Source organism: Corvus moneduloides, chromosome 26 (assembly GCF_009650955.1).
Source record: "Corvus moneduloides isolate bCorMon1 chromosome 26, bCorMon1.pri, whole genome shotgun sequence".
Taxonomy (NCBI): Eukaryota; Metazoa; Chordata; class Aves; order Passeriformes; family Corvidae; genus Corvus; species Corvus moneduloides.
The window spans coordinates 3,588,342-3,610,882 of record NC_045501.1 but is presented as its reverse complement, the minus strand read 5'-3'; the positions used below and the strand labels follow the sequence as shown (position 1 = coordinate 3,610,882).

At 49.3% G+C, this 22,541-nt stretch overlaps 2 protein-coding genes across 2 annotated transcripts; one reads left to right on the top strand and one right to left on the bottom strand.

The window, feature by feature from the left end:
* Positions 1–4,760: 4,760 nt before the first annotated feature.
* Positions 4,761–6,928, bottom strand: DAD1 (defender against cell death 1). The gene is made up of 3 exons (XM_032134556.1): positions 6,683–6,928; positions 5,486–5,636; positions 4,761–4,947 (listed from the first exon to the last, which is right to left on the bottom strand). The coding sequence occupies exons 1-2, from the start codon at positions 6,891–6,893 to the stop codon at positions 5,506–5,508; spliced, it is 342 nt and encodes a 113-aa protein (XP_031990447.1). The 5' UTR covers positions 6,894–6,928; the 3' UTR covers positions 4,761–4,947; positions 5,486–5,505.
* Positions 6,929–11,994: 5,066 nt separating this feature from the next.
* On the top strand, positions 11,995–13,134 carry LOC116456032 (olfactory receptor 49-like). The gene has a single exon (XM_032134529.1). It carries the CDS (start codon positions 12,185–12,187, stop codon positions 13,121–13,123), a length of 939 nt encoding a protein of 312 aa, XP_031990420.1. The 5' UTR covers positions 11,995–12,184; the 3' UTR covers positions 13,124–13,134.
* Positions 13,135–22,541: the final 9,407 nt, after the last annotated feature.

Here is a 22,541-nt window from a genome sequence, read left to right as displayed (position 1 = left end):
TTTGTTGTTCGAGGCATTGGTTCACCCTTTCAGCTGAGCTTTGGGGTGGAGGAGGGAAGGGGTTGGAGGGTGGGAACAAAGTCCTTCTCCAGGACATCTGTGCTGTGTCCCTGTGAGGACAGTGGGGAGGGAGAGAAAGGGGGGAGCCCCTCTCCCCCAAGGGCAGACTCTGTGCTGGGTGAAGACAACATAAAACATGGCTTGGCCACAGTGAGGAGGGCCCAGGTCCCTGGAGGCAGATTGCTGCTGCTGTGGGGGACACAGGACCCTGAGGTGTCCTGTCCCCAAGTCCCACTGCAGCACAAGGCACCTGCTTTGCAGTGAGGACACCAATGGACCCTCTTTGCCTCCAGGTTCTGTCTGTCCTGGCAAGTCTGGAAGGGAAATGTTCTCCGTTTGTGACATCAATTTCTCCAACGTCTTCTGAAGCCCCAGAGGTTTCTCTGTGGGGGAGAAATGAGAAGTATGCTCTGACAGAAACACACCCTCCCTGCAGAGCTTGAACCCTGCCTGTACCTCACACCAATGCCCAAACCCAGTGGCAGGAAAAGCCTCACTGGATCAGTGGGGGTGATTGTCCCTCACCCAGCTGGACTCACAGACTTCACAAAGAGCTGGTTTGGAAAGGGTCATGAGTCAAACACTTTTAGCCAAAAGCCCTGGTGCTTCATGTGGGAGGACCATGCCAGGATCTGACCCCACACTGCTGAGCAGCAACACCACAAAGCCTCCCAGGTCTCCTGCCTTGGTCCTGCACCTGACCACTGAGCAGGTGACCTGTCACAGGGTGACAGAGTTACTGACCCCTCCTGCCAAGGAGCAGCTTTAAACTTTCCGTCTCTATTGCCCTGATTATTTTATAGTACAGATATTCAGGGACTTGTTCTCGTCTCTCCTTGACACAACCACCATTCTCATAACTCTCCAGCTGTAGGAAGCCCAGGGCTCCTTAAGTGCTGGATTCCAGGCAGCTCTTGGAGCCTACATTTCACTCATGATGAAATCTGCCATGTCACTGGGAAACTTGAAGAAGCTGCCTAAACCATATTTGAACTATAAAGCAAGTCACTGCATTTCACAGATTTCCAACCGATTAACCTCCTTCCAGAAACTTTCAGGGATGTGGAAGAAAACTTTCCATACTCATCTACCTTTAGTATCACTTTTAAAATTAATATCCATCGTAAATTTTTTATGTTGCACTTCAAACCCACTCCCAAATGAAAGGGCAAGAGTTAAGGACTGTGCTGCCTCTGTTTCCACATCTTGGTCTTTCCTCTTCCAGGTTAAACTGATCCCAGGGACAGGATTTGTCAAGTGGGAGATGAGTTGAATGGTTTGACTAAAGTGGCTCTTGGCATGTGACCTGCAAAGCACTGGATTTGCAAGGTCTACTTCAAAGACACTTTCAGATATCAGGCTGCCAATCTCCCACCACCACAACGTGCCCCCCCTTCCCTGCACTTTCTTGTTTATTTCGAGATATAAAAACCACAGAGCAAAGCAAAGGAAATAACACAGCAGGACAGGAGCTGGAAAGGGGCTCATGGCCCAGGTGGGGCAGGAAGAGGCCACAGCACAAGTTCCATGACGCCACAATCGAGATCTGGGTCACCACTGATGCTCGTCTATGCCTGACCACAAAAACCACTTCCTCTGGAAAGTGGAGCACAAATGGGGAGGGGGTGCAGGGCTGGGGTGGCACGTGGCAGGGAGGGGGAGAAGCTGTGGAAAAGAACAGCAGACGTTAGACCACAAGCCAAAGTGGAATGAGGTTAAGACATTCTGTCCTCCTACCCCTCACCACAGCCTGCATTTGGGGAGTTGTTGTGGGTACAGCAGGAAGGATTGAGCTATGTATAGAGTGGGCACGGAAAGGAGGGGAGAAATGCTTTATAAAGTGTGGTGGGGAGAGCTCTTAGAGTTGTGTCAGATTTCTGAATTTGCTGATAGATCTTTGCACCACTTTTACAGATTGAATCTGTGCAGAAAAATCCTTCTGCTTCTCCTGACCCAGATGAGAAGGAAGGATGAAGGGGCAGGCCAGAGTCCTCTGACACTGTCAGGGAAGGAGGCTTTGCATGGTCCAACTTTAGCATCTTCTCCCCTCTGTCACTGCCTGTCCTGCTATGGGTAGGAGATGAACTTTGTGTGTGTTTTCTCAGGGTTTTGTTGGAGAGAATATCCTGCTCAATATTTGTCATCTCTTATCAAACACGGCCCTGTGCACAAATCATCCTCTCTTATTTTCCTCCTCCTCCTTGTGCAACCAGGGACCCGAGTGTGGACTTTACAAGGACCAAAGCCTGAAGGTATCAATGGACCTGTTGAAGCTTATTCCAATGTGGGAGGTGCTCTGACAGGACTCGGATTTATCGTAGATTCACAGAATCCCAGAATGGTTTGAATTTGTAGGGACCTTAAAGAACAACCAGTCCCACCCTCTCCCATGGGCAGGGAGCTTCCACTATCCCAGACTGCTCCAAGCCCCGTCCAACCTGGCCTTGGACACTTCCAGGGATGGGGCAGCCACAGCTTTCTGGGCACCTTGTGCCAGGCCCTCACCACCCTCACAGGGAAGAATTTCTTCCCAATATCCCATCTAACTCTGCCCTCTCGCAGTTTGAAACCATTCCACCTTGTCCTGTCACTACATCCTTTGTGAAAAGTCCCTCTGCAATTCTACTTTCCCCTCAAGAATTTTACAGTCGAGCTAATGGTGACTGGAGGAATCGTAAGCAGGTTAGAAGCAGGAAAAAGGGGGAGAAACAAAAAGATCCTTCCCAGCAAAGCCCCGCGTGTCCTCTGGCTCAGCCCCGTGCAGCTCCGAGCAGCGGCCAGGGGAGGGCCCAGCCCGGCAAAGGCAGCGGCTCCGTGCCCGACCTGAGCATCATCACCCCCGGACTGCTGCTCCCTGCTGCTCCGGCTGCCCGGGCACGGCTCAGGGCCCTTCTCACGGGAAAGAAGAGCTGGGTGGATCATTTACCAGCCCTGCACCCTGTGAGTCCCTGCCTGCTCTCCCAGCGCTGCTGCCATTGCAAACAAGTCCACAAGTTGGTGGTGCTGGCATGAGTTCTTTGTTCCTGACACAGACCCAGACTCCATCCTCGAGGACAGTGAAGACCCTGCTCCCTCACACCTCACAGCCCATGTTAGGCAAGAGATTTGGGAGCCCCAGGTTTCAGACTTTTACAGGTTTAATGGCTGCAGCACAGCTGGAAATGTTACAAAGGTGGCAAACAGGAGCCAGAATAGAATTCTGAGAGGTTGAAGCCATCAGAGACCCGAAGTTCCATCTTCTCAGTGCAGCACATGAACACTTCCATGCCACGGAGCCTCAAGGCTCTCAAGGTTTTACCTCTCCAGTGTTTCAGCTGCAGAGAAAACCAGACAAGAAGCAGGATCAGTGTAAGGACAGAACCTCATTCATGAAGGTTCTACAGAGACCTGAACAGGCTCGATCAATGGGCAAAGGACAATGGCATGAGGTCCAAGGCCAAGTGCTGGTCCTGCAGTGGGGTCACAGCAAGCCCCTGCAGCTCCAGGCTGCGGGAGGAGCGGCTCAAGAACTGTTCAGCAGAAAGGGACGTGGCAGAGCTGGCTGACAGCTGGCTCAACATGAGCCAACAGTGGGCCCAAGTGGCCAAAAAGACAATAGCAACCCGGCTTGTATCAGGAATCGCGCAGCCAGAAGCGATCATCCCCCTGCACTCGGCATTGGTGAGGCTGCAGCTCGAGTGCTGCGTTCAGTTCTGGACCCCTCACTTTAAAAAAGGACTTTGAGGGGTTGCAGTGTGTCCAGTGAAGAGCAACAAGGCTCATGAAAGGACTAGAAAACATTTCTCTTCTGAAGAATGGCCACAGGAGCTGGGGCTGTTTAGTGTGGAGAAGAGGAGGCTCAGAGGGGTCACATCTCATCTGTGACAGGGTGTAGTGAGGCGGGGTCAGTCTCTTCTGCTGAGCCTGCAGTGAGAGGACCAGGGGAAACGGCCTTGAGCTGAGACAGGAGAGATTCAGATTAGATCAGGGTGGTCAGGCACTGGAAGGGGCTGCCCAGGGAGGTGGTGGAGTCACCACCCCTGGGGTGTTCAGGAGGCACTGGGTGATGTGCTTTAGTTACAGTGCCAGTGCTGGGGGGATGGCTGGACTGGATCATCTTGAAGGTCTCTTCCAACCTTGATTCTGTGATTCTGAGGGGGGGGGAGCTTCTCTGTGGCCCCAGAGCAGCTCAAGTGCTGCTCTAAGGCCCTGACAGCTCAGCAGTCCATCCCAGCATCCTTGAGTTTACCAGCACATCCAGGGACACATGCAGGGACACTGACACCGTGGTGGGATGCCTGTACCACCCACAGGTCCCAGTGAGCCTGTAAGTCCAGCTGGGACATCCAGATGTGGCCCACGTGTCTCTGAGGTATGTGGGAGGGTCTGTGGAAAGCTGGGTACACCTGGGGATGTGCTGGAGGACACTTCCTTCCCTTTGTGACCACTAACCACAGCCTCATCTGAATTTTCCACAGCTCTGAAGCCCAGGGGTACATTGGAAACACCTGTAAGATCCAAAGGCAAGAAAGAGGGAGATGAAAAGGGTGCATGACAACTGAGTTTCCATGATCGCTTGTTTCCTGCTTCCCTCCAAAACTGGGGCACAGAAATAAAGCCTGCTGGGTAGAAAGGAAGGGAGAGAGTTAAACCAGAGTGATGCCTGAGAGGGAACTTGGATGCAGGAGACGCTCTGTATTTGTCACCAATATGGAAAAGGCTGCAGTGTCATAAAGGGTTTTATTGACGGAAAGGATCACTGTTACAACAATGAGGCTGCAGATTCCTCCACAGGACACTCGGGGGGGGGAAATCTTGAGCCCTGCGTCCCCTTCCTCCACCAAGGAAGGTGAGAGTGTGCTGGGCACTTCCCTATGCCGGGCTTTGCCATCAGGAGCAGTTCAAGACCTGGAAAGAGAGCAGGCAACAGGAGCAATGTTACTGCAAAGCAGAGGGGATGAAATTCCCCCAAGCCCCAGTGATCCTGTGGCCCCTTGCAACAGCAACAACAGGGCATGTCCTCCACTTCCCAACACCCAACTGTCCCTGTCCCCAGCTGCCTCATCTGCAAAGAAACTCCAGACTTGGACCCCAGCCATACCATGGCTTCTGAAAAGGACAACCCTCACAGAGCCCAGGACTTTGAGCTCCCAAAGCTTCTCCTGCAAAGAAGAATGGGGAGTCTCTCTCCTAAGAGAGCAATGTGGGTAGGTTTCTGTAACAGTCCTAGTTAAACTCTTAAATTATAAAAGCCAAAAAGCATATGCTCAAAACCAGAAAGCCATAAATCCTCACTCTGTGCCAACCCAGAGGACAACAGCTCAGTTATGCCTGGCCATGAGGAAGCTGGGAGCTCAGGGGACTCCTGGATTCAGTCTCCTCCGAGTTCTCCCCAAAATCACTGCAGTCCTGTGGTTGCCCCTTTTGTGACTCCAGAGATCAGTACCTGGCAGCCTCTCCCAGAGCTCAGCCAACAAAATTGATGACAACGAGATGGAGAATGGTGTTGGCAAAGAGGAAATCAGCAAACGCCCGCTCCGGTGAAATGCCCTGGAACTCGCCCTTGTTCTGGGGGTTGATCTGGATCCGGAGGCAAACTGCACAGCAGAGAAAGAATGAGCCAACAGTGAGCACAGCCTTCCTGGGGCAGCCCAGCCCAGGCAGGGCCACTGCTCCACCAGGAGAAAGTTACTCCATCATTACTACAGATGAGCAGGACATGGCAGGGAATTTGCATGGGGCTGTCATGGGGTCAGTGCTCCCACAGCACCACACCACAGGGTGCCCAAGTGAGTCCTGAGGGGAACAGGCTCAGGGCAGGATTGGACTCACATAAAAGTGTGGATATTTCTATGTCCTCCATTGGGCGTGTCAGAAACACAGAATGATTTGCATGGGAAAGGACCTTAGAGATCATCTCATTCCAACCCCAGAGACACCTTCCACTATCCCAGGCTGCTCCAAGCCCTGTCCAACCAGGTCTTGGACACTTCCACGAACTGGGGCAGTCACAGTTTCTCTGGGCACCCTGTGCCAGGGCCTCCCCACCATCAAAGGGAACAATTCCTTCCCAATTTCCCATCTATTCCTGCCCTCTGGCAGTGGGAAGCCATTCCCCCTTGTCCTGTCACTCCAGGCCCTTATCCCAAGTCCCTCTCCAGCTCTCTTGGAGCTCCTTTAGGCACTGGAAGGGGTTCTCAGGTCTCACCGCAGCCTTCTCCCCTCCAGGCTGAGCACCCCCAGCTCTCCCAGCCTGTCAGCCCCCGAGCTGGGGAGGGCTGCACAGAAACAGGGTGGGTTGGGGGTATTCTGGGGAGCAGCACCCTACACGTGTCACTCCTGGACTCCCGGTTTCACCGAGCCCCTTGGCTGCAAGGACACCTGAGGGCAAAAGGATCCGAGCCGGACCTGCAGGTCCAGAGCTGCCGAGGAGCTCCTGCCCGCCGGGAGCAGAACGGGGGGCTCGGGGAAGGGCGGGGGGTGCTGAGGGTACCGGGGACTCCCCGGCAGCTCCGAGCGCTGCTCCAGGACACCCGCTGCTTCCTAAGGATGCCCGCGATGCCCGCGGGCGCGGCGGGGGGAGGCCCAGGGTAACCCCAACCCGCGCTATGGCCGTGAGGGGGATGGCGGGGCCGGCACTGACCGCCCAGGATGAAGCTGCCGACGGCGGAGATGAAGCCGCTGAGGAAGGAGTTGAAGGGGAAGGTGCCGACGCCGAGGCAGTAGCCGAACTGCAGCGCGCCGGTGAGCAGCACGTAGAGCAGGAAGGCGTCCAGCGCCTTGAGGCGCCCGGCGGTGCCGCCGCCGTACTCGGACAGGAAGCGCCGCGCGACGGCGCGCACCGAGCCCGCCATGGCCGCGCCCAGCCCCGCAACCGGCACCGCGCAGGCGCCGCGCCGCCCTCCCGCACTGCGCACGCGCGCACGACGTGGCGGGAAGCGATAGGGGGGCGGCTCCGGCTGGCTCATGCGCAGAGAGCTCCACGGGGGCCGCGCCCCTGGTGCTTCGCAAGAGCCAATAGGAGCCCAGGGGCGCCTGTTGCTGGGCAGATTAGAGAGCCGTCTCTTCCGAGGGCCAATGAGAGCGCAGCGCTGCGGGCGGCGCCCTGCGTGAGGCGGCTCGGCGGAGGGGCGGGCGGGGGTCTCCGCCTGAGGGACTGGCCGGGGTTTGTGGCTCAGGGATTGTCCGGGATCTGCCACGACGGTGGTGGAAAACTGACCTGTGTCGCCCTGCTTGGAGCTGGGGAAAGGGAAACCACTGCTTTCGTTTATGTATTTTTTTTTCTTTGAAAACTATCGTGACACTGAGCCTGAAGTGAGAGGAAAACAACTCTGCTGCTTTTAGGTTTCTGAACGGGGGAACCACTTTTCAGTAGACCAAAGCAGAGTTTTTCTCTCTACATCCATTCTGTTTAAACCATTCCAGCCTTCCTATCTCTCCAAAATGAGGGATGCTCTCACTGTGCCCAGTGGATGCTCCCACACAGGCTCTGCAGTGAAGGCAGGGCATTTTCCTGCCGTAGAACCACAGACTGGTTCAGCTTTGGAAGGGATGTTACGACCCGCTGCAGAAGGTGAGGGTAACCCAAGTTCTTGCTTATACTGATGTATTCCATTTAGTGTCTTTCTGTAACTTTTCTTGTCCTGTCAGCTGGAAGCATAAGGGAATATGCACAAATCACAAAAGTCTCCTTTTGCAGTCAACAACAGACACTAGACTGTGGTGGTTCACTGTCTCATCCTAGAAGTCTGCTGTGGGGTGGCAGTCACCTCACCGTGGCTGTAGTTGCCACCTCACTGTGGCTGTAGTTGTCACATAGGTGTCAACCCCTTGCCTTGATCTCAAGTTGAATAGCTGAATGTGACAGGATGTGGTCAGTATGACAATGGCAATAACTGTGAGATGAGCCTTCACAGAGGCCACCAATGAGCAAGTGACAGAAGAGCAGCACCTAAAACTGCTGGAAAGCTGTACCATGGTATCTCTGGGCACTGACTGCATTGACAACTTGTGCAGACACTTGATTGTGAATCCCCGGTAAGAGATATGGGGGGAACACTGGACCCTGTGGACACAAAGAACATGAGCTGCAAAGGTTGTACATTGGTACCAGGCCCAACTCACCCCTCTAAAGCAAGAGGTAAGAGCAGTGGTCACAACAGCACAGCCTTTCCAGAATTTACAGTTCCAATATTCCTTAGACTGGTGGATGCTGGAGATCTGTGATGTGACATCTCACTCTCGGTGAGCCACATCACCAGCAGCAGATGTAGCTGCAAGAAGTGACAAATACCTCTAAAGTTTGAGTTATGTATTGAAACTCCTCAGCTCTTATCTCCATAGAAGAAGTTTTTACAATATGAAGAAAGAGTTAAGGTTTCTAGGACCCGATCACCATTGATTAGCTTGCACCATACTAGTTTTTTCACCATTTTTGTGTATTGAGTGCACACACCTGTGAAAACTTAAGCCCTCTAATGATGTATGATGCAAATCAAAATATAATTGCATCTCTCTATTGCACATATTTGCTAGATGGTGGTAAGGCAAAGGGGTAGAACACAGTGAGAGCAGCACACCCCGACCTCAGATGAACCGTGGCAGACAGGACCGTAAATGGGCTGAGGGTGATGAGCCCTGGTACAGACCATGGAGTAACAACTGGCAGAATGACACATGAACCTGCTGGAAACACATTTCACAATATCATCCTGGAGTTCCCACTCCTGCATCAGGACCTCCTCATTACTAAACATCGTATGCTACTGACTTTTTACTAGCTCTGGAAACTTCAGCAAACTAGAGGAAAGCACGTCACAAATAAAGAGATGGGCTGTAGCCTGGAATCCCTGTCTTTCCTCCTGTACTAAATGGCTACTGGTACTTTTGTTTATTTGTTCTTGGTGTGTGGTGATGGAATTAAACCCAACCTCTGAAATTATTCCCTCAGGAAGAGGGAAAGTATTAACTGTCAAATGTGGAGTTTTGATTCTACAGAAGTGAAATTTTCACTCATTAGTGAGACACTAATGAGTGTCCTTTCCTCCTCTCCACAACCACAAATGAGCTGATGGAGATGAGGGAGTCCTAATTTAAGTAAGAATCTGGGGTACACCTTCTCACTGACTTAGCAAATGAACTTGGCTTACAAGTTCTTGCAAGGGTATGTTTCCTCCTCACTTCAGGTCTCTGCTTTAGGAATCCATGTTAGTCACCTCATTTCTAATACTGAAGAGAGAACATCAACAGGACCAAAGGGTGCTCTAATACTCCAGTCACCATCCCTGGCAGTGTTCAAAAACTGAGTGGATGTGGCACTTTGTAATATGCTTTAGTGGGCATGGTGGTGTTGGTTGAAGGTTGGACTTGATCTTGGGATTCTTTTTCAACCTCACTGGTTGTGGATTCCTGTCTGACATTGGTGCTTTGAACTCAGCCTCTGGCTGTAACCTCGGCAGCTGGGGGACCAGCTGTGCTAAGTGCAGGGGACTGTGCTCCCTCACTTGTCCTGCACATGGGATGGGATAACCCCATCTGTAGGTGCAGGCTGTGGAGCAGCTCTGGATAGACCCGTGATTCCTGGGGTTGGACATGCTGAGCACACCAGCAGTGCCTCTGGGACACTGAAGGGTCATTGCATACCAGGCTGCATCCACAGCCCGTTATGGCTAGGCACTAAATTCTTGTTGCTTGGCACTTGTGGGACTGTATCAGGACAACTGTGCACAGTATAAGAAAACCCCAAAGATGTTACTAGAATGGTGTGAGTCCAGTGGAGGACAAGCAAGTTGATCCGAGAACTGGGGCACTTGGCACGGGAGGAGAGGAGAGGAGAGGAGAGGAGAGGAGAGGAGAGGAGAGGAGAGGAGAGGAGAGGAGAGGAGAGGAGAGGAGAGGAGAGGAGAGGAGAGGAGAGGAGAGGAGAGGAGAGGAGAGGAGAGGAGAGGAGAGGAGAGGAGAGGAGAGGAGAGGAGAGGAGAGGAGAGGAGAGGAGAGGAGAGGAGAGGAGAGGAGAGGAGAGGAGAGGAGAGGAGAGGAGAGGAGAGGAGAGGAGAGGAGAGGAGAGGAGAGGAGAGGAGCATGGCTTAAAGTAAATCTTCAGTGTACATGAAAAAATAAATATTCACAATGAAAACACAAGGGAAGTTGTGGCAGGGAAGGTGAGACATCCCCATGCTTGGAGATATCCACACTTATCGAGAGAAGGTCATGAGCAGCCTTGTCCAGCTTTGCTTTTAGCAAGGACTGGACATCCAGAGGTCCTTCCCAATCTCATTTTCTCCATGGTTTGATTGTGCTCTTGCCGTTTTTCATAAGTGTTTTCCCACAAGGTTATTTTCAGATTTCGATACCTAATTGGTCCCTGAGGTTTGACACAGTGAGGAAACACAAGGCTGCAAAGCACTGCCACTATTATAAAAAGGAGCTGAAGAGAGAGGAAATTTATTTGCCAAAAATCAATTGTCAAACTAAGTTAAGGAGAAACAGAATCAGACTCAGAATACTTTTCGTACCATCCTGGATTGTTGTGAATATGCTGGTAACTATCTGGAACATTTCTTAGAGTTTGGGTGCAGTTTTTTGAATAGGGAAAGTTTAAAGGGGCATTGACTTGGAAAACTGAACTTTTAGTCTTCAAACTAAAGTAAAAGCCTTTAGCTGTTACTGAGGGAGTTTCTTGGTTTAGAGGACCATTCTCAACTTCCAGATAATAACTGTCCATCTGTGGTATTGTATGTCCTATATTTCATATGATTTATGAGAGGGAGGTTGTTTTGTATTGGTGTTTTTTGAGAAACAACCATAAGACGATGCCAATACACTCCTGTGTTTTGCTGGAAAAAGGGCACTAAGCGGAAAGATTTGATGGGAATAGTGCATTAAGAAGGGTTGTAGCATCCTGTCTTATATCTATCTTTTTGTTGAGCATTTGAAGAAAGAAATTTGAGTGTCTTGTTTGATTTGGGCTATGAGGTAAATAAGATGCGCTTGCTTTTCCTGGAAATTCCCTGTGCTGGTGTTTACTTCAGTCATTCAGAAATACCTGAAATGAGTCTGAAATTAGTCTAAAAGCAGACTGAAATATCCAGATAACATAATAGAAAAAAACTGGGAAACAAAAGTGCAAAACAAGACATGTTCCTTTTTAGGGCGAGGAGGGCTGGTGTCTGGGAGGAAGAGGAGGGAGAATGCAGTTGAAAAACCACAGATGGGACCTGGAAAGGCTGCAGGAAAAGAATGTGATTGAAGGGCATCAGACAGAGTTTTCAGGTTTCACCTCACGAGGTAGTGGGATGGTAGTGTAGTGCAGTAGTGCCATAGACTCGGTGCACTGGACAGAGTACACGTCTGACCTTGGGGTGGGGTGTTTGAGGGTAGAGGGATGCTTGGAGATGGGGGCTCTGAAGAAGAAAGAATGTCCATCAGCATCAGAGTTGATCACTGGAGCTGTAGAGCCGAGGGTAAAGAAACAGACAATTTCCCCACAGTTTTTCGCATTCCCTCTCTCACACTGGTGCTTGCTGTAGCATCCAACCATTGCTCTGTGCATTTTGCCTTCTCTCAGTGGCAGCAAGACAGCCTTAACGTTGTAGCATTGCTGTCTTTCTGTCTGGCCTCTTCTCTGTAAGTCTCTACCTCTCTCTCTCTTTCCCTGTCTCCTTTTAACTGCAGTAAGTTTCTCTTTTGCAGGATTAATGTATCCTTGAACCAATCTAATCTGCCTCAGAGTAAGTCTGCAGTGTGATTGCATTCCTCTGTGGTAAGTCTCTGGACACAGGTGAAGTACTCACTCTGGGCATTTGGCTTTTTCCAGTATTTGCTGGAGGGTGGATGTTGTCAGATCATTCCGAGTTTGTCCCAGGGTCTAGAACATCTTCTGCACCTCTCTCAAGTGTGCTGTGAGGGAACTGTAGGGATAATTTTGGCTGGGGTGAGGACTCAGTCTTACAAATGGAGTTTGGGACTCCTTTTACACGACCAGGATTTTTAAAATGTGGTTACTGTGGCTACTTCAGTCCTTTACAAGAGGTTTGTTGCTGGTATTGCCCTGTAATGTTAGCAAAGCCAAACTGACACATGTTCAGTTGTTTTCCAGCAGTTCCCAAAACAGGTCTTTTCTGTTTCTGCCAGCAGTGATGCCTCAATGAACCGCACAACTGTAGTGGAATTTGTCCTCTTGGGACTGGCTAACAGCCGCCGTTTGGAAATCGCCCTCTTTCTGTTCCTCGTCATTGCCTATTTCTTGATCCTGTTTGGAAACTTTTCTGTCATCAGCATCACTCTTGTGAATCATTTCCTTCAGACCCCGATGTATTACTTCCTCAGGAATTTTGCCCTTTTGGAAGTCACTTTCACCTCCACATTCATGCCCAGCACCCTGTACAGTCTTCTGACAGAGAGAAAGACAATTTCCCTGCCTGGTTGTTTCCTTCAGATGATGTTTTTCTACTACTTGGGTACCTGCACGTTTTTCCATATGGCAGTGATGTCCTTGGATCGCTATGTTGCCATTTGCCACCCTTTGCATTACACAGCTATTATGAACAACAGATTTTGCCTGCACCTGATCCTGAGCTGCTGGGCAGTGAGTTTTCTATTGATGTTTCCTCCCACCATTATGACTGTCCAGTTGCCATTCTGTGGTCCCAATGTCATGAACCACTTTTACTGCGACGCTTCCCTGCTGTTGCAACTGTCCTGCACAGACACAGGGCTCATCGAAGAACTGATGTTTGTCGTAGTCATTATCATCCTCTTTGGTACCTTAACAGTAATTGCTCTTTCTTATGGCTGCATTATTGTCACCATCTTGCACATACCATCTTCTGCAGGTAGGAGGAAGGCATTTTCCACTTGCTCAGCTCACCTCATAGTGGTGATGGTGTTTTACAGCACATGTATTTACAGGTACATCCGCCGGGCACAGCGAGGTGGGCAGGACTCTGACAAAGTTCTTTCTTTGTTCTTCTCTGTGCTGACTCAGATGCTTAACCCCTACATCTACTCGCTCAGGAACAAGCAAGTCAAGCAAGCTTTAAGGGAGAGCATTCTGAAGTTTTCTGGCTCCCTGAGGCAGCCGTGAACGGCGGAATATCCCATCCAAGTAACTGAACTGTTTCCCAGATGCAACATCTGTATTGTGAATTAAAGATGCTGATTGCAAATGGTTTGTGCTTTCTAGGTGTTATGTAGCTCCTTCTGTTAGCAATGAAAATATGCCAACACAGAAAGGATTTTCTAGTCTTCCGGTACCCAGCTTCAGCTTTGCCCCAGTATTTTCCCCCCTTGCTGGGATGTGTTAGCCTTAGTGAACAACCAAATTCCCACTCACACCTCCCACCCCACACTGGACAGAGCAGAGGCAGAAAAGAGGAAAAACAGAAACAAAAACTCTCGTAGATTGAGATAAAGACAGAGAGATGGTTTGCCAATTTCTACCAGGAGTGAAACATACTGGATTTGGGGAAAACTAACATAATTTATTGCCAACTAAAATAGTTTAGATTGTGAGAAACAAAATTAAATAGTAAACACCTCTACTTCCCCCTTTTCTGTGCTCGAGTTTATTCATTCATTCCAGACTAGTCCTCCACTGTCCCCAGCAGTGCAGGGTGGGTGGGGAGGGTTATGGTCAATGCATCATGTTTCCCCTCTGCTGCTTCTTTCCTCTCACACTTTTCCTCTGCTCCACTGTGGGTTCTCCACAGGCTATGGAGAACACATTGAGCTACCATTCTACAAAGCAAGTACAGAAATACCATTCTTATTAATATTTTCATTTTTAGAACTTCAGCTGCCACAAAGCTATGTTTACAATCACTCCCATGCGCAGTATAACCACCAACAAAATTCCTTGTCCTCCCTCTAATTCAGTATGGGACAATCCTTGATCCCAAGGACAATTCATGGAACATTTTGTTTCAGTCTGTCCATAAAGGCATTTCCAGGTTTGGGGCTAGCTTTGGCCGTGTGTAGTGAATCCAGGGATATCCACCAGTAATTTTCACAGCTGTGTGGATAGTCAGGAGAACTTGGAATGGTCCTTTCCACTTTTGCTTGAGTGGTTCTTCACTCCAAGTCTGGCTATATACCCAGTCTCCTGGGCAGTTCAATGTAGTCGAACATCCAAGGTCACTGGTGATACTAAAACAATAAACCTAGGCAAGGATGAGAGTGTTTTTTCCCAAATTTTCCCATATTCCCTCAAATTGTGACTCCTTACCACGTGTCTTTCCCTGGGTATAATTACAGCCTGACATTGTCTCCCGTAGAGGATTTCATATGGGATTATTTCTCCTTGGAGCTTGGCTGAATTCTAATTCTCAGCAATGCCAGAGGAAGAGCCTGTGGCCACTCAAGTGGTGCTTCCTGACAAATTTGGTCAGTGGTCTTGTTGAACCTCATGCCGTTGGTCCTTTGGACACTCACTGTTCCCACTGACTGTGGCATTAGTGTGTCCAGGTGTGAGTGTCTGCACAGAGGCCGTTTGTGTGTGCAAAAATATTTAATGTAACAAGTGACACCAGGACCCTGGAAGATCACTTGTTCCTAAACAAATAATAGAGAACAGATTGCCAATCCCTAAAACAAACAAAATAATTTACAAAAATAATAATAAGAGACAGGAGAGAAGAGAGAGAGGGAAAGGAGAGAAATGTATGATTATAATAACTAACATTGCATTCAAATGAAAAAATTTAAAAACATTTCTTCTCATTATTTCCTTCAGTACCTGTTATATTTTCTAGTTTTTTCTAGCTTTAACCCCAGCTGGCAGCTAAGCACCACACAGCTACTCACTCACCTCCCCAGGGTGGGAAGGGAGGAGAATCAGAAAAAGGTGAAACAGGGCTTGAGATAAGAACAGTTTAATAATTGAATAAAAGTAAAATATAATACTAATAATAACAATGATAATAATGAAACAGAGAGGGAGGAATAAAACCCAAGGAACCAAGGGGTGCACAGCACAATTCCTCTCCTGACCAATGCCCAGCCCATCCCTGAGCAGTGACTGGTGCCTTACAGGCTGTGATGCATTTCTTCTCGACTTGATACATGGCAAGCGGGGAAGGTAGAAATAAGATAGTCATCACAACATTTCTGACCCTGGAATTCAGGAATATCCCAAATTGCAATCTTTTCTTTTCCTCCTTCCCTTGTTGAGCCCCATCATCACTGTGATTGGCAGTATCCTCATTTTTGTTTTGGTGGTGGCTGATAGGCACCTCCACAAATCCACGTTCTTCTCCCTGTGCTGTTTGTCCTGCTTAGATACCTGCTACAGCTCCACCATCCTGCCCAGGTTATTGTACAGCTTTCTGAACGAGGACAAGAGCATTTCCATTGGCAGCTGCACCCCACAGTTTTATTCTTTTGGTTCCACAGCAGTCACTGAGAGTTTTCTCTTATCCACGATGTCCTGTGATTGGTATTTAGCAATATCAAACCCCTTCAGTCCAGAGCTTTGTAATTTTTAAAAAAGAATTTAATTACATGCTGGTAACTCTTAACTGGCTCCACACTTCTTAGACATTTCATATTCATATTTGTTTGTAATTCTGCTCTCAGCTGTTTTCAGCCATTTATGTGAACTTCAAAACCTTTCTTTTCTAGACCAAACACTGATGGCAAATGCAAACATGAGTTCTACAGACATGCCTTACCCAGCATCCTCTTACAAGGTTTATCTCACTGAGCAGAGAAGGATGTGCTAGAAGTCTAATGGAACAGAGGACAGGCCCTGAGGTGCAACGTTTAAACCTGTATGTTTGAGTGCAGGGCTGACCCAGATCGGGGTGGAAGAAGGGAACTGGGAGTTGGGATGGCTGCTGGGTCTTGAACATGTCGGCAGTGTGTGTTGCTGTCACTGTGTGTTGCAGTCACTGTGTGTGTTGCAGTCACTGTGTGTTGCAGTCACTGTGTGTGTTGCTGTCACTGTGTGTGTTGCAGTCACTGTGTGTTGCAGTCACTGTGTGTGTTGCTGTCACTGTGTGTGTTGCAGTCACTGTGTGTTGCAGTCACTGTGTGTTGCTGTCACTGTGTGTTGTTGTCACTGTGTGTGTTGCTGTCACTGTGTGTGTTGCTGTCACTGTGTGTGTTGCTGTCACTGTGTGTGTTGCAGTCACTGTGTGTTGCTGTCACTGTGTGTGTTGCAGTCACTGTGTGTGTTGCTGTCACTGTGTTGCTGTCACTGTGTGTGTTGCAGTCACTGTGTGTGTTGCTGTCACTGTGTGTGTTGCAGTCACTGTGTGTTGCAGTCACTGTGTGTGTTGCTGTCACTGTGTGTGTTGCAGTCACTGTGTGTGTTGCTGTCACTGTGTGTGTTGCAGTCACTGTGTGTTGCTGTCACTGTGTGTGTTGCAGTCACTGTGTGTGTTGCTGTCACTGTGTGTGTTGCAGTCACTGTGTGTTGTTGTCACTGTGTGTGTTGCTGTCAGTGTGTGTTGCAGTCACTGTGTGTTGTTGTCACTGTGTGTGTTGCTGTCAGTGTGTGTTGCTGTCACTGTGTGTGTTGCAGTCACTGTGTGTGTTGCAGTCACTGTGTGTTGCTGTCACTGTGTGTTGTTGTCACTGTGTGTTGCAGTCACTGTGTTGCAGTCACTGTGTGTTGCTGTCACTGTGTGTTGCTGTCAGTGTGTGTTGCAGTCACTGTGTGTTGCAGTCACTGTGTTGCAGTCACTGTGTGTTGCAGTCACTGTGTGTGTTGCAGTCACTGTGTTGCAGTCACTGTGTGTGTTGCTGTCACTGTGTGTGTTGCAGTCACTGTGTGTGTTGCAGTCACTGTGTGTTGTTGTCACTGTGTGTGTTGTTGTCACTGTGTGTGTTGCTGTCACTGTGTGTGTTGCAGTCACTGTGTGTGTTGCTGTCACTGTGTGTTGCAGTCACTGTGTGTGTTGCAGTCACTGTGTGTGTTGCTGTCACTGTGTGTGTTGCAGTCACTGTGTGTGTTGCTGTCACTGTGTGTGTTGCAGTCACTGTGTGTTGCAGTCACTGTGTGTGTTGCAGTCACTGTGTGTTGCTGTCACTGTGTGTGTTGCAGTCACTGTGTGTTGCAGTCACTGTGTGTGTTGCTGTCACTGTGTGTTGCAGTCACTGTGTGTGTTGCTGTCACTGTGTGTGTTGCAGTCACTGTGTGTTGTTGTCACTGTGTGTGTTGCTGTCACTGTGTGTGTTGCAGTCACTGTGTGTGTTGCTGTCACTGTGTGTTGTTGTCACTGTGTGTGTTGCTGTCACTGTGTGTTGCAGTCACTGTGTGTGTTGCTGTCACTGTGTGTTGTTGTCACTGTGTGTTGCTGTCACTGTGTGTTGCAGTCACTGTGTGTGTTGCTGTCACTGTGTGTTGTTGTCACTGTGTGTTGCTGTCACTGTGTGTTGTTGTCACTGTGTGTGTTGCTGTCATTGTGTGTTGCAGTCACTGTGTGTGTTGCAGTCACTGTGTGTTGCAGTCACTGTGTGTGTTGCAGTCACTGTGTGTTGCAGTCACTGTGTGTGTTGCTGTCACTGTGTGTTGCAGTCACTGTGTGTGTTGCTGTCAGTGTGTGTTGTTGTCACTGTGTGTTGCTGTCACTGTGTGTTGCTGTCACTGTGTGTGTTGCAGTCACTGTGTGTGTTGCTGTCACTGTGTGTGTTGCAGTCACTGTGTGTTGCAGTCACTGTGTGTGTTGCTGTCACTGTGTGTGTTGCAGTCACTGTGTGTGTTGCTGTCACTGTGTGTGTTGCAGTCACTGTGTGTTGCTGTCACTGTGTGTGTTGCAGTCACTGTGTGTGTTGCTGTCACTGTGTGTGTTGCAGTCACTGTGTGTTGTTGTCACTGTGTGTGTTGCTGTCAGTGTGTGTTGCAGTCACTGTGTGTTGTTGTCACTGTGTGTGTTGCTGTCAGTGTGTGTTGCTGTCACTGTGTTGCAGTCACTGTGTGTGTTGCAGTCACTGTGTGTTGCTGTCACTGTGTGTTGTTGTCACTGTGTGTTGCAGTCACTGTGTTGCAGTCACTGTGTGTTGCTGTCACTGTGTGTTGCTGTCAGTGTGTGTTGCAGTCACTGTGTGTTGCAGTCACTGTGTTGCAGTCACTGTGTGTTGCAGTCACTGTGTGTGTTGCAGTCACTGTGTTGCAGTCACTGTGTGTGTTGCTGTCACTGTGTGTGTTGCAGTCACTGTGTGTGTTGCAGTCACTGTGTGTTGTTGTCACTGTGTGTGTTGTTGTCACTGTGTGTGTTGCTGTCACTGTGTGTGTTGCAGTCACTGTGTGTGTTGCTGTCACTGTGTGTTGCAGTCACTGTGTGTGTTGCAGTCACTGTGTGTGTTGCTGTCACTGTGTGTGTTGCAGTCACTGTGTGTGTTGCTGTCACTGTGTGTGTTGCAGTCACTGTGTGTTGCAGTCACTGTGTGTGTTGCAGTCACTGTGTGTTGCTGTCACTGTGTGTGTTGCAGTCACTGTGTGTTGCAGTCACTGTGTGTGTTGCTGTCACTGTGTGTTGCAGTCACTGTGTGTGTTGCTGTCACTGTGTGTGTTGCAGTCACTGTGTGTTGTTGTCACTGTGTGTGTTGCTGTCACTGTGTGTGTTGCAGTCACTGTGTGTGTTGCTGTCACTGTGTGTTGTTGTCACTGTGTGTGTTGCTGTCACTGTGTGTTGCAGTCACTGTGTGTGTTGCTGTCACTGTGTGTTGTTGTCACTGTGTGTTGCTGTCACTGTGTGTTGCAGTCACTGTGTGTGTTGCTGTCACTGTGTGTTGTTGTCACTGTGTGTTGCTGTCACTGTGTGTTGTTGTCACTGTGTGTGTTGCTGTCATTGTGTGTTGCAGTCACTGTGTGTGTTGCAGTCACTGTGTGTTGCAGTCACTGTGTGTGTTGCTGTCACTGTGTGTTGCAGTCACTGTGTGTGTTGCTGTCAGTGTGTGTTGTTGTCACTGTGTGTTGCTGTCACTGTGTGTTGTTGTCACTGTGTGTGTTGCTGTCACTGTGTGTTGCTGTCACTGTGTGTTGCAGTGCCAGTGTCTGCGCAGTGCCAGTGTCTGGGCTGAGCATTGTAGCTGAAGCCTGGAGAGCAGGGTCTGTGCATCTGCCAGAGGTTTGAAAGAGCAGGCTTGGAGAGGTGGGTCCGTGGCATTTCCTTTCCACCTGCCATGTGTGTGGATTGCTGACAGAAAGCACCACCTTGGCACTACCTGGGCACTGCTGTTTGACTTCTGTGAGGGAAGGTTGATACAGGAGAAGTTTGGGGCTTCCTGAGCTGTCTGTAATCAAGGTCTGTGAGTTCGTGCTCTAATGAGCCATGGGAACACTTTGTCCAGCTCCGTTTCTGGTCTCGCACCTCGCTCTGGGCTCTATTAAAGCTCCAAGTAAAGTTTGTTTCTGCTTCTGCCTGTCATTTCCTCAAGGCACTGATTTGCCATGGCTGCAAGGAACAGGGAGGTGGCACCACGGTCCTGCAGGGGCTCATTAAAATGCTGACAGCCATAATGAGCTCTGTGGTTGTTCCTCTGCTGCTCCCCGCAGCGCTGCAAGCATTGTGTGGTTAATTAGGGAGCTCCCAGCTGTGTTTCAGTGAATACCTGCAGCGTAATTGCTGTTTGTCTTTTGTTCTAATTATGCGTGACAGGGAGAATGGAAACATTTTGAAAGGGAATTAGTCAAGCTTATACCCTGGTGGGAACCAGGCAGAGAGAGGAAAATTAACTCTGTCATCAAGCAGGGAGAGGCCAAAGTTTGATTCATGTGCTGGCAATAAGCAAATTCTTATTCCAGCCTCTTCTTCTGTTACTGCAAACCACAGCAGTGCTAAAGGCTTTGTTTGCAAAACATATCTCTGCTCTAATTAGCACTACCTTTACCTGCTGTACTAATTATACACAGAAACAGAAGGAATATTCATCACCATTGCAAAAGGCTTTCAAGGCCCTTTTTAATGATTGAAAGAAAAAATCTTAATTAACAAAAAAGTCATATCTTTTACTCTGATCCCCCTGAGCTCCAGTTTTCTCAGGACATGAACCCTGAAAAGAACTGGTTCAGTGGGGAGATGGACAGGCGACAGAATTTTTCAGGCACAATTAGACTAAGAAATACTTAAACAAAAAATTAGGAAAAACTGAATATCTACCTGGAGATCATGATGAGTCGTGTCACTCACATGTCTGTGCTAGGGCCTGTTGCAATACTACAAAGGTAATAGTTATAAATTAAAAGACAGTAGATTAGCCTCTTAGTTATTAGAATAGATATAAGGAAGAAGATTAACATCTTAATTATTAGATTAGATATAAGAAAGAAATTTTTTATGATGAGGGTGTCAAACAATTAAATAGGCTGCCCAGAGAAATATTAGATGCCCCATTCCTGGAAACATTCGAGGTCAGGTTGGATGGGGCTCTGAGCAACTTGGTTTAGCAGAAGGTGTCCCTGCTCATTGCACAGGGGTTGAGTTAGATGGTCCCTTACAACCCAAATTGTTCTAGGATTCTATGAGTGTTTCCAGTAGCTCGAGGGAGGTGATCCTTCCCCTCTGCTCAGTACTAGTGAGGTGGCACCTGGCATACCGTGGGCAGTTCTGAGCCCCCCAGTAAAAGAGAGGTACAGATATGCTGGGGAGAGTTCAGCAAAGTGGCACGAGGTGGTGAAGGGGCTGGAACGTCTCTCCTATGGGCAATGGCTGATACAGCTGTGAGTTTTTACCCTGGAAGGGGCAGGCTGTGGTGGGATATTATCCATGGATATAAATATCTGAAGGTAGGATGTGAGTGGGAGACATACACGTTCTTTTCACAGTGGTGTGCAGTGACAGGACAAGAGCTGATGGGCACAAACTGAAACATGAGAGGCTCTGTCTGAGCATCAGGAAACACATTTTCCTGTGAGGGTGACCAAGCACTGCTACAGGTTGGCCAGGGAGGTTGTGGTGTCTCCATGCTTGGAGATGTTCCAAAAACACCTGGAACTGGTCCTGAGCAATTGGTGCTTTAGGTGGATCAGATGACAACTGAAGGTACCTTCCCACCTCGACCATTTTGTGTGACTCTAGGGTAGTGCCAGTGTACAACAGAGTAGAAAACAGCTCTAATACGTGCTCTGGTGACCATCTGCACACAAGGTTTCCTGTCCCTGACTCATAGTTCAGTGGTTTGTGGACAGTGTCTTCAGGGTGGGAAAGGCTAGGCTGGTTGCAGCACAAAGGTTTGGGTGGTGCAACCAGAGCAGGAGAGGGAGGGGTGTTGAGCAGGGATGTGGTGTTCAGCAGTGTGGCCCCCATGAGAACAGCCCAGGGGCTGCCTTCATGCTGCTCTAACACCAGACAAAGACAGTTCCAGAGGGCTTGACTATGGACACATCTCGGACCAGGGCTAAGCCAATCAATGAAGCTGGTGGTGCCTCTCCAAAAAAAAATATTTGTAAAAGGGCAAAATGCTGCATGGCAGTGAGGAGTGAGGTAAAAAAAAAAAAAAAAAAAAGTGTGAGAAACAATCCTGTGACCAGCAAATCACAGAAGGAGAGGGGAGTGCTCCGGGTGCTCCCTGCTGTCCTTGGGAGAGACTATGGTGGAGCAGGGATTCCCCTGCAGCCTGTGGAGAGGACCCCACTGTAAGAGATATCCACACTGCGGTGGATGAGACCATGGGAGAGCAGGTGGACATGCCTTGAAGGAAGTGTGACTTGTGGAGAGCCCGTGCTGAAGCAGGCTTACCCTGCAGGACTGTAACAGCCCTCCTGAAACAGGATCTTAAAATATGCCCCATCTATCCGGGCAGTTTCGTCTGGAGATTTCTCCTCCTTCCTGAATGCAGCCCAGAATGAGCTCAAGAGCATGTCCAAGAGGAGGAGCCAAGTGCTGGAAGCTTAGTTAGCACTGAAGTCCTGCCACTGCTTACCCAAATGCCCGGTGCAGTGGGACCCAGAGGGCTTTTGGAGCTCATTTGCTGCTCAGGGAGAAGTTTCTCCTTGTTTTTCCTCCTGGACAACAACACTGACAACAGTAAAGCTATTTCTGCTCAAAACTTTGGCTTGTGATTCTTGGCCTTGAAAACTGGTGGTGTCCTGAGCTGCACCAGGAGAAACAAAGCCTGTGGAGGGAAGCGTTTATTGCCTTTTAGGCAGCGCTGGTTAGACAGGCTCTGGAATAGTGCATCCAGTTTGGGGTCCTCCAGGATGAGAAAGGCTTAGATGAGTCTGATGGAGGTGACTGAGGTGGCCAAGGTGCTGGAAGAGCTCAGCGTATTTGGTGAAAGGCAGGGAATGTGGGAGTTTCTTGGAGAAGAGGAGGCTTAGTGGGACCTTGTGGCAGCTCTCCAGTCCCGATGGACAGGCCACTGAGAAGGCAAACACAGGCCCTGCAGAGAGGTACCTGAGAGGGGGACACTGCAATGATCACAGATTGAGAGAGCAGAGGTTCTAAGTGGTTTTCAGGAGATTGGAAAATGGCTCTGACAAGAATGGTGCATTGACAGTGGTCTGTGCAAGTCAAATTGGTACTAGAAACCCACATGATGTCCTCTTGTATGTGGAGATG